The sequence below is a fragment of the Oncorhynchus mykiss genome, chromosome 11, assembly GCF_057628025.1.
Source record: "Oncorhynchus mykiss isolate SJ-2025 chromosome 11, ASM5762802v1, whole genome shotgun sequence".
Classification (NCBI taxonomy): domain Eukaryota; kingdom Metazoa; phylum Chordata; class Actinopteri; order Salmoniformes; family Salmonidae; genus Oncorhynchus; species Oncorhynchus mykiss.
The window spans coordinates 8206173-8218264 of NC_143032.1; the positions used below are offsets into that span (position 1 = coordinate 8206173).

General features: G+C 42.5%; 1 protein-coding gene across 9 annotated transcripts in view; it reads right to left on the minus strand.

The window, feature by feature from the left end:
- Positions 1-12092, minus strand: part of LOC110535210 (solute carrier family 12 member 7) — a 128051-nt gene that overhangs the window by 72809 nt on the left and 43150 nt on the right. Inside the window, exon 1 of one of the 9 annotated variants that reach the window (XM_090189275.1) lies at positions 5887-6171. The exons of the other annotated variants lie outside the window; for them this stretch is intronic. Coding sequence (XP_090045401.1) covers positions 5887-5923 — 37 coding nt within the window. The 5' untranslated portion in view covers positions 5924-6171. Of the gene's footprint in view, positions 1-5886; positions 6172-12092 lie in introns of those variants that run through there. 9 annotated transcript variants of the gene reach the window in all.

The window sequence follows — 12092 nt, forward strand, 5'->3', positions numbered from 1 at the left end:
CATAGAGCTCTGTGTCTGTGTGTGTGTGTGTGTGTGTGTGTGTGTGTGTGTACTGAGAAAGACCCAACAGTTAGGCCTATCCCAGTCAAAACTCTCATTAGTGAAGCAGACATCTTATGGATGCTGTGGATGCAGGCATACAACCAATGCTCCCTTACCTAAATTTCCATTCTAAACAGCCCCTCAAAAACCATGGGATAACCATCAGTATCAGGCAACAGCAAACCACTGTCCACAAAATAAACCAACCCAGCTTCACCCAAATCATTAGGCAGCAACAAAGGAACGTATTCCCCAGTAAGGCAACAGTGCTTTAAAGTCAAAGGTGAATTGACGCGGTTTAATTTAATTAAAATAATATGTTATTTGTCACATGCTTTGTAAACAACAGGTGTAAAGAGTGAAATGCTAACTTAAGGGCCCTTCCCATCAATACAGAGAGAACAATAATGAGAAATAATATAAAAATGACAAAACACATGGAATAAATACACAATGAGTAACGATAACTTGGGTACATACACATACCAGTACCGAGTCCATGTGCAGGGGTACGAGGTAACTACCAGTCATAAGTTTGGACACACCTACTCATTCCAGGGTGATTCTTTATTTTTACTATGTTCTACATTGTAGAATAATAGTGAAGACATCAAAACGATGAACACACTATGAACACACTCTTGGCATTCTCTCAACCAGCTTCACCTGGAATGCTTTTCCAGCATTCTTGAAGGAGTTCCCACATATGCTGAACCCTTGTTGGCTGCTTTTCCTTCACTCTGCGGCCCAACTCATCCCAAACAATCTCAATTGGGTTAAGGTCGGGTGATTGTGGAGGCCAAGTCATCTGATGCAGCACTCCATCACTCTCCTTCTTGGTCAAATAGTCCTTACACAACCTGGGAGGTGTGTTGGGTCATTGTCCTGTTGAAAAACAAATGATAGTCCCACTAAGCACAAACCTGATGGCACGGCTTATCACTGCAGAATGATGTGGTAGCCATGCTGGTTAAGTGTGCCTTGAATTCAAAATAAAATCAGTGTCACCAGCAAAGCACCCCCACACCATCATACCTCCTCCTCCATGCTTCACGGTGGGAACCACACGTGGCGATTATCTGTTCACATACTCTGCGTCTCAAAAAATACATGCCCGTTGGAACCAAAAATAAAAAAATTGGACTCAGACCAAAGGACAGATTTCCACCGGTCTAATGTCCATTGCTCGTGTTTCTTGGCCCAAGCAAGTCTCTCCTCCTTATTGGTGTCCTTTAGTAGTGGTTTCTTTGCAGCAATTTGACGATGAAGGCCTGATTCACACAGTCTCCTCTGAACAGTTGATGTTGAGATGTGTCTGTTACTTGAACTCTGAAGCATTTATTTGGGCTGCAATTTCTGAGGCTGGTAAACTAATGAGTTTACCTCTGCAGCAGAGGTAACTCTGGGTCTTCCTTTCCTGTGGTGGTCCTCATGAGAGCCAGTTAACTCTAATGAACTTATCCTCTGCAGCAGAGGTAACTCTGGGTCTTCCTTTCCTGTGGTGGTCCTCATGAGAGCCAGTTTCATCATAACGCTTGATGGTTTTTGCAACTGCACTTGAAGACATTTTCAAAGTTGATGAAATTTTCCATATTGACTGACCTTCATATCTTAAAGTAATGATGGACTGTTGTTTCTATTTGCTTATTTGACCTGTTCTTGCCAAAATATGGACTTGGTCTTTCACCAAATAGGGCTATCTTCTGTATACCACCCCTTCCTTGTCACAACACAACTGATTGGCTCAAAAGCATTAAGGAAGTACCCTTTGTAACGCCTTGCGGTCAAATGTCATGCAGTTGCCATACCAAGTGGTGAAGTAGCCAGTCAAGATGCTCTCAATGGTGCACACAGACAGACACACAATCCCAGTCGTTCCAACTAGAGAAGTTGTACTTGGCTAATGACATCCAGGGATATAGCAGTGGCTGCCATGGTCATTTAACTAGAGTCCCCACAACTTGTGTTGGCATCAGACTCCCAATATGAAGCATTGCCTTTATTCAACCAGGTTTGCTAAGAACACATTATTTTTCGGAACAACGACCCGAGTGCCAGACCCGAAGGACCAGGTTCTGGAAATAACAGGCTGTTTCTTGGGTTGACTCATTGTCACGTTGCTCACTAGTCTTTCTGTTGTGCCATTGCTGAAGGATGTCTAAACCCTAACCAATGATACATTCTGAAGAATGCTAACACCAAAGTCTACTGTAAACAGCACAACAACAAAAAAAGAGGCCATAATTAAGCTCAATTTAGTAAATGTGCAGTAATGCGTGTTTGTTTGAAGCAATGCTGTGCAAAAAAAATAACCCTCCAAAATGTGGTTGAGTTGAAGGCTCTGAGTAGCCAATGAGGAGTCAACAGGAAGTACCACTACAGAGATGACTCTTCTAGAGACCATAATATATATCCACCAGATCATTGCTGCGGTAAATGGTTGTAGATCAAACCAAAATTCTCTCTAACAGGAGACGCCTATTCATAAAACATAACTTCCTGGAAGCCACTGCAGTCTCCTCATTGGAGGATTAAAGAGAAAACTGTCCAGATACACAGGGTATACCAAACATTAGGAATACCTTTCTAATATTAAGTTGCCCTCAGATCAGCCTCAATTCGTCGGGGCATGGACTCTACAAGGTGTCGAAAGCGTTCCACAGGGACACCGGCCCATGTTGACTCCAATGCTTCCCATAGTTGTGTCAAGATGGCTGGATATCCTCTGGGTGGAGGACCATACAGGAAACTGTTGAGCGTGAAAAACCCAGCAGCGTTGCAGTTCTTGACAAATTGGTGCTCCTGGCACCTACATACCCTGTTCAAAAAGCACTTAAATGTGTTGTCTCGTCCATTCACCCTCTGAATGGCACACACACACAATCCATGTTTCAATTGTCTCAAGGCTTAAAAATCCTTCTTTAATCTGTCTCCTCCCCTTCATCTACACTGATTGAAGTGGATTTAACAAGTGACATCAACAAGAGATCATATCTTTCACCTGGTCAGTCTATGTCATGGAAAGAGTTCTTCATGTTTTGTATACTGAGTGTATATGCCAACAAAGCAGAATCAACTCTTTCGCACAGGCGTTTTTCATTACGATCCAAACAAACGATTCATATTCCCTGCAGGATTATTTTCATGTTGTGAGAAACGGGTCAAATTAATTTATCCTCCATCTGTAGATGAGTGTGATTGAAGAGTAACGCGCTAGAGGAAGGCATGTCCTGTCTGTGTTGATGAGTGACTGCAGGTGTGTGAGCGAGGCTCGTTCTGAACCTGACCTCTAGCAGGCACGCATGAGAAGACAATGGCCTGAGAGACAGAGAGGATGTGACATTTTCCAGAAATCCTGGTTGGAGGATTCCGGATTCCCTGCTCCTTCCCTCCTGATTCCGGGAATCCTCCAACCAGGATTTCAGGAAAACCAGGGAATTATTGAAAATTCCTGGAATTTTGCAACCCTAAAGTATGTGTGACAGCACATCAGCTAGTTGTGCACTAATGGGGAAGCCAAGCATCTCAGTCTCTATGGTAATAAATGGCCACACACAGTATTTATATCCACTAAGCTCCCCTCGGTGGCAGCTGTGCACATTAAGCTGCCTAGCTCTCCCAACGTTAGTCAGCCCGACCGGCTCACGGTACGAGAGAAACAGAGTGGGAGACAGAAAGTATTTCCTTCAATCCCTTTAGCTCGTCTTACTACAACTCAAGCCCAATAAAGACAACAAAAATCATCCCAAGCCCAATAAAGACAACAAAAATCATCCCAAGCCCAATAAAGACAACAAAAATCATCCCAAGCCCAATAAAGACAACAAAAATCATCCCAAGCCCAATAAAGACAACAAAAATCATCCCAAGTCCAGAAAGACGGAAGAAGACTATAATAAATAAAAACGCTCACTAACCTTCTAGCACCTTCACTTCTACTATAGATAAATGTACATAAACCATAATCATTATTTTAGTACACCATTTCCGATATATCACAACTTCCTTTTACAAGTGCCTTCAGAAAATATTCACACCCCTTCCCTTTTTTCCAAATGTTGCGTTGCAAAGTCGGATGAATTGTCATTTTTCGTCAACACAAAATACTAACGTCAAAGTACATCTTTATTTCATAAATAAAGATGAATGAAAAAAACTAATATCTTGATTAGATAAGTATTCAACCCCCCCCCCCGAGCCAATACATGTTAAAATCACATTTGACATTAATTACAGCTGTGAGTCTTTCTGGGGAAGTCTAAGAGCTTTGCACACCTGGATTGTACAATGTCTGCACATTATTATTTAAAACAATTCTTCAAGCTCTGTCAAGTTGGTTGTTGATCATTACTAGACAGCCATTTTAAGTCTTGCCATAGATTTCAGTCAAAACTGTAACTAGGCCATTCAGGAACATTCAATGTTGTCTTGGTAAGCAACTCCAGTGTATATTTGGCCTTGTGTTTAAGGTTATTGTCCTGCTGAAAGGTGAATTTGTCTCTCAGTGTCTGTTGGAAAGCCGACTGAACCAGGACTTCCTCTTGGATTTTTCCTGTGCATAGCTCAATTACGTTTATTTTTTATCCTAAATAACTCCCTAATCCTTGCCGATGACAAACACACCCATAACATGATGCAGCCACTGCCATGCTTGGAAATATGAAGAGTGGTACTCAGTGATGTGTTGTTTTGAATTGGCCCCAAACATAACACTTTTTATTCGGGACAAAAATGTAATTTCTTTGCCACATTTTTGCAGTATTACTTCAGTGCCTTGTTGCAAACAGGATGCACGTTTTGGAATATTTGTATTCTGTACAGGCTTCCTTATTTTTCACTCTGTCATTTATGTCAGTATTGTGGAGTAACTACAATGTTGTTGATCGTTCCTCAGTTTTCTCCTATCACAGCCATTAAACTCTGTAACTGTTTTGAAGTCACCATTGCCCTCATGGTAAAATCCCTGAGTGGTTTCCTTCCTCTCCAGCAACTGAGTTAGGAAGGACACCTGTATCTTTATAGTGACTGGGTGATACAGCAACCAATGTGTAATTAATAACTGCACCATGCTTAAGGGGATATTCAATGTCTGATATTATTTTTACCCATCTACCAATATACAGTATGCCCTTCTTTGGGAGGCATTGGAAAACCTCCCTGCTCTGTGGTTGAATCTGTGTTTGAAATTCACTGCTCGACTTGAGGGACCTTACAGTTAACTGTATGTGTGGGATACAGAGATGAGGTAGTCATTACAAAATCATGTTAAACACTATTATTGCACACATAGTGAGTCCATGCAACTTATGTGACTTGTTAAGGACATTTTTACTCAGGATTGCCGTAACAAAAGAGTTGAATACAAATTGACTCGAGACATTTCGGCTTTTCATTTTTAATTAATTTTGTAAACATTTCTAAAAACATATTTCCACTGTGACATTATGGGGTATTGCGTGTAGATCAGTGACACAAAAATATTTAATTCATTTTACATTTTAAAACAACATTTGGAATAAGTCACAATGGAATTGTGTTTTTAGAAATGTCCTTTGTAGCGCAGGTGGTTTGAGCTTGAAACGCCAGGGTAGTGTGTCTGTGGGTTCGATTCCCGGGATCACCCATACATTAAACGTATGCACACATGACTAAGTCGCTTTGGATAAAAGCGACTGCTAAATTATATATATATATATATATATATATATATAAGTTCAGAAGCCTTTACTGTGCAGGATAACGAGGTAGCAGCATGGCTCTTACTAAGAAATCCCAGGGTAGAGAGATAGAAGACTCTAGGTGGTTTAAAAACAAACCTCCAGGTGAGAAACGCAAGACACTTACCCCTCCGCCGCGACAGCGAGCCTTCTCCTTTCTCCATGCTAGAGTGAAGAGGGGCTGAGGCGGGGGTGGGGTGGGGGGAGGGGGGGTTGAGGAGGGAGACGTCCCTGTAGTGCTGCTGCTGTTAGGGAGGTCCCAAGTGCAGAGGTCAAGGAGGAGAGGCCGGGAGCTGCTAGCGTTGTGTGGCTACGGTAGAGACGCAATGTCGCCCGAGCGAGGATCAGCTCTGTGTGTGTGTGAGTGAGACACTGGCCCGAAGAAGATGGCAGCAGCCACGCATCACAGCCCCCCCCCCCCCCCCCCCCCCTCCCAATCATCACCTAATCTCTTGCTCTCTCTCTCTCTATTCTCTTTCAGGGGGTAGGAGCAGTGAGAGAGGGCGGGAGAAAGTGAGAGGAGAGAGGATGAGTGAAAGACAAGTAGGAGGAGAGAGATGTACAGCTGATCCTCTACCTGTGAGCATCCAGCACTCCATTACATCCCAAGCCTCTGACCAGAGCGAATGTAGCTCTACTTCAGAGGAAACAAAGGATTTACAACACACACATACACTGCAGACTGTACAATACAATACTGTACAATACAGTGCAGTACAGACACTCTCGCATCCTCAAAACACGTTCTGTCCTAAATAGATGCAACAACAGGGTGATCAAATTAAGATCCTACAGGTATATGTGCCCTTCTTTGCCAGGCATTGGAAAACCTCCCTAGTCTTTGTGATTGAATACTTACTGACAAGCCATTTCAGTTTCATTTATTTTTAATCATTTGCACAACAAAATAAATGTACATATTTTCACTTAAGACATTATGGGGAATTGTGTGTAGGCTAGTGACAAAAAATGTCAATGTAATCCATTTTAAATTCAGGCTGTAAAAACAAAATAGGGACAATGACAAGGGGTGTGAATACTTTCTGCAGGCACTGCATAAAGTGATCTATAATGGACGTGACTCCGATGCATTATGGGACATCAGTTTAATTTCTTTGACATTCAGAGGCTGAGCTACAACGTTCTGTAGCTGAGACAACAAATATTTGACTTTGCTTAGGAAGTATCTACTATTACTATCTATTGATTGAGCTATTCACTTTCTGTACAAAATAAGATGTTTATTAAACCTCAGACTGCTTTTGTGTTGAGTTAAGCCACAGAAGAAGCCAGCAGTTAAAGCTTACATTTTTCTGTGTCGGTAGGGCTACTCTCCCTGGGGTGGCAGCAGACCTACATTTAAAAGGACCACGCTCAGATTCCTAATAATTATTTGCAAACAGGGACAGTTTCGTTGCAAACAAGACACACTGATTTGGCGATGGATAAATACGATAAGAAGCACACACAGATCTCTCTCTCCGTCCATTCTTAGCCTGTACATTTCGGTAATTTGAGTGGTATAATTTTTTTTATTTTTTTTAAATATTCAGCTGAAATACAATGATAGATTCATGCAACGCTTTTACTATGAAGGAGATCTTTCAATCCGTACTGTTGTCCACGGTGGTCTGTGAACCCACAACCTTGTGACCTGCAGCCCTGTGCGCCATCAGAATTTCTGCGTAGCCATGCAACGTTTACAGGACGAAGACATTTCAAAACTGCCTTAGAGTTTCAGGTCTGTCCAAGAAGTGACGGTAAACTGTTGGCAAGTTCTCTGCTATCCATTTTATGTAGAAATGATCAGCTTGGGTGTAGGGGAGGGTCACTTGTTTTATTTAAAGCGTTCAGGGGTGGGTTTAGGTCAAATATATTTTACTGAAAGGAGAGCCACCCATTTTAATTTCAGAGGTCCGATTTTCTCCAAGTTTCTCCTTATTATAAACAACGTTCACTCTCTCAAGGTCTTTTTCATCTGACAAGCACAATGGCAGTCAATGTGAGTGATGTGAGAGCCCAGAGCTCCTAGAAAGTGTTTTGACAAATCTGGTTTAAGATTTAGAATCAAAATGGGTGCTGCGATGCCAACATGGTGGACTGACTTGCAAACTACCTATATCCAGGTATAGAGAGAGAAAGCATGGTGACTGGAAACATGCCCATGTCCACTGCCCATTAATGTATTTTAAAACTTTATTTATTTCACCTTTATTTAACCAGGTAGGCTAGTTGAGAACAAGTTCTCATTTACAATTGCGACCTGACCAAGATAAAGCAAAGCAGTTCGACACATACAACGACACAGAGTTACACATGGAATAAACAAACATACAGTCAATAATACAGTAGAAAAATCTATAAACAGTGAGTGCAAATGAGGTAGGATAAGGGAGGTTAAGGCAATAAATAGGCCATGGTGGCGAAGGAATTACAATATAGCAATTAAACACTGGGATGGTAGAATGTGCAGAAGATGAATGTGCAAGTAGAGATACTGGGGTGCAAAGGAGCAAGATATATAAATAACAGTATGAGGTAGTTGGATGGGCTATTTACAGATGGGCTATGTACAGGTGCAGTGATCTGTGAGCTGCTCTGACAGCTGGTGCTTAAAGCTAGTGAGGCAGGTAAGAGTCTCCAGCTTTAGTGATTTTTTGAAGTTCGTTCCAGTCATTGGCAGCAGAAAACTGGAAGGAAAGGCGACCAAAGGAAGAATTGGCTTTGGGGGTGACCAGTGAGATATATTGTCTCCCTAAGACCATGTGAACAGTAAATCACTTAACCAGATTATCTAAATCCTGCCCCTTTTATAAAACACACCACAGAACTCTGTCTTCTGGTAGGACAGGCAATGGCCTATGGTGGTCGCTGGTCAGAGACTAACACTAGTACTACGTCCCCGTCTTGCCAATGCCATCCAGTCACTGGGATAGAAATGACAACATCTTAATGTCCTAGGGCTGTCCGGACAAAAAAAATTATAAATCATTGCCGACAATCAATTGGTCGAAATTTTGAAACTTATTTTTGAATAAAATCAACTACATACACCACCGTTCAAAAGTTCTAGAACACCTACTCATAGTTTTGATGTCTTCACTATTATTCTACAATGCAGAAAATAGTAAACATAATGTAAAAACCCTTGAATGAGTAGGTGTTGTAAAGCTTCTGACCGGTAGTGTATACACTGAGCTCGTCTGATGCTTTAAAGGCACACTATTTGATTAAATCATTAAAGACACACAAATGACTCAGGAAAGAGCCCGATGGTAAACGCTGTGTAAAAAAAAAAAAAAAAAAATGATGGCGAGTGCCTGTGTGACTGGCGCACGGTGTCTCGCTCTCACCCCTAGTGCAGTAATAAGGCTCCACGGCACAGGAAGTGTTTATTGCACTGTCCGTGCTGAAGCTGCGACAATCATTTCAACCGTTTACTTTCTTAATTGTTTCTGACTGAAAATGTATGTTACCGAAATCCCTAGTTTGTTTAGTAAAAACATTCCCTGTTCTCTCAACCTTTTGCTTTCGTCACGTGAAACATGTAAGCATCGCATGCATGTGGCCAATAGGGCCTGACCTATTAGGGTGGTGGCCGGTGGCTGTGGATGGCCAATAGGGCCTGACCAATAGAACACCGTAATGATTAATAATCACATCAATAAATTGGTTATAACAAACTCCGAACACAGTAACACGTGACAGGAAAATGGATACGGAGGACGTGAAAAATAAACTAAAAAAATGGGAGAATATTTACTGGTTGCTCAAGAGAGAAAGGGGAAGTCAGATCTGTGGAAGACATTTGACTTAGTCGTCGTGGAAACTACTGGATAGCGATAACAAAGGCGTGTATAGGAAACAAGCGTTGCCGTGAGTATTATGGTATGCTGCCGAACAGTTGCTGTTAGATTACAATATAATAATTTTTCCTGTCCCTTTGGAACAGCGAAACAAACAAATAAGTGTACCAGAGAGTCTGTTCTAACAAGAGAAACAAGACACACTGTATAAAGCCTTTATTACAGCAGACTAAAAACAGTTACATGCATTCCTGTATTGCACTTTATTATTTAGGCTAATTATTCAAAAGCTCACTTTATTATTTACATTTTGTAAAAACAAAAATGCTTGATTGCATTTCAAAGCATGAATGTCTCTCCTATGCTGTGCGATGGCATGAACTAATTACTGATTGATTGATTGAGTAGCCTATATATTGAAATGTAGGCCTAAGTAGTTACAGGTGAGGCCTACTGCTGGATGGTGGTTATACAAGGCTGCTATACTAAGCCTTACTAATGATAACGACATGACTTATTATTATAACCATAATAATAAGAAGGAGATGCAGATAAAGGAGGCGATAGGAGGGAGAGCTGCATGCATGTGTGTAACAAACAGGTGCTGTTAGACTACAATATTATTTTTCTGCCTTTTTGTAACAGTTTAAACACCACTAAATGAAATGATAAGTAATGCCAGTCTGTTCTAAAAAAAAAATAAGCTTTTATAACAGCATTGTAAAGAGTAAAAAAAAAGCCAAATCTGTGAAATTGCTTTATCCGACATTTTGCTGTTGCATGAGGCTTGGTGCCCACGAAATCAGTAGGCTATTAAAACAAACCCTCAAATAGGCAACAGAAGCTAGAACTGTCTTATTTCTGTAGATCTATATGGATGATTTATAAAGCCAGGCACATTTAACAGTTAGGCTATTGATTATAGACTTAATTGAGTTGGTGTTTCCTCTCTCCTCAATATTCTTAGACAATTAGGCAAGTCAAGGGCTGTTTAATCATCTCTGCTTCTGACGCATTTGGAGTGGCAGGTAGTCTAGTGGTTAGAGTGTAGAGGTGGTAGGTAGTCTAGTGGTTAGAGTGTAGAAGTGGCAGGTAGTCTAGTGGTTAGAGTGTAGAGGTGGTAGGTAGTCTAGTGGTTAGAGTGTAGAGGTGGCAGGGTAGCCTAGTGGTTAGAGTGTAGAGGTGGTAGGTAGCCTAGTGGTTAGAGTGTAGAGGTGGCAGGGTAACCTAGTGGTTAGAGTGTAGAGGTGGCAGGGTAGCCTAGTGGTTAGAGTGTAGAAGTGGCAGGGTAGCCTAGTGGTTAGAGTGTAGAAGTGGCAGGTAGTCTAGTGGTTAGAGTGTAGAGGTGGTAGGTAGTCTAGTGGTTAGAGTGTAGAGGTGGCAGGTAGCCTAGTGGTTAGAGTGTAGAGGTGGCAGGTAGTCTAGTGGTTAGAGTGTAGAGGTGGCAGGGTAGCCTAGTGGTTAGAGTGTGGAGGTGGCAGGTAGCCTAGTGGTTAGAGTGTAGAGGTGGCAGGTAGCCTAGTGGTTAGAGTGTAGAAGTGGCAGGTAGCCTAGTGGTTAGAGTGTAGAGGTGGTAGGTAGCCTAGTGGTTAGAGTGTAGAGGTGGCAGGTAGCCTAGTGGTTAGAGTGTAGAAGTGGCAGGTAGCCTAGTGGTTAGAGTGTAGAGGTGGCAGGTAGCCTAGTGGTTAGAGTGTAGAGGTAGCAGGGTAGCCTAGTGGTTAGAGTGTAGAGGTGGCAGGTAGCCTAGTGGTTAGAGTGTAGAGGTGGCAGGTAGCCTAGTGGTTAGAGTGTAGAGGTGGCAGGTAGCCTAGTGGTTAGAGTGTAGAGGTGGCAGGTAGCCTAGTGGTTAGAGTGTAGAGGTGGCAGGGTAGCCTAGTGGTTAGAGTGTAGAGGTGGTAGGTAGTTTAGTGGTTAGAGTGTAGAGGTAGCAGGGTAGCCTAGTGGTTAGAGTGTGGGGGTGGCAGGTAGCCTAGTGGTTAGAGTGTAGAGGTAGCAGGGTAGCCTAGTGGTTAGAGTGTAGAGGTGGCAGGTAGCCTAGTGGTTAGAGTGTAGAGGTGGCAGGTAGCCTAGTGGTTAGAGTGTAGAGGTGGCAGGTAGCCTAGTGGTTAGAGTGTAGAGGTGGCAGGTAGCCTAGTGGTTAGAGTGTAGAGGTGGCAGGGTAGCCTAGTGGTTAGAGTGTAGAGGTGGTAGGTAGTTTAGTGGTTAGAGTGTAGAGGTGGCAGGTAGCCTAGTGGTTAGAGTGTAGAGGTGGTAGGTAGCCTAGTGGTTAGAGTGTAGAAGTGGCAGGTAGTCTAGTGGTTAGAGTGTAGAGGTGGTAGGTAGTCTAGTGGTTAGAGTGTAGAGGTGGCAGGGTAGCCTAGTGGTTAGAGTGTAGAGGTGGTAGGTAGCCTAGTGGTTAGAGTGTAGAGGTGGCAGGGTAACCTAGTGGTTAGAGTGTAGAGGTGGCAGGGTAGCCTAGTGGTTAGAGTGTAGAGGTGGCAGGTAGTCTAGTGGTTAGAGTGTAGAGGTGGCAGGGTAGCCTAGTGGT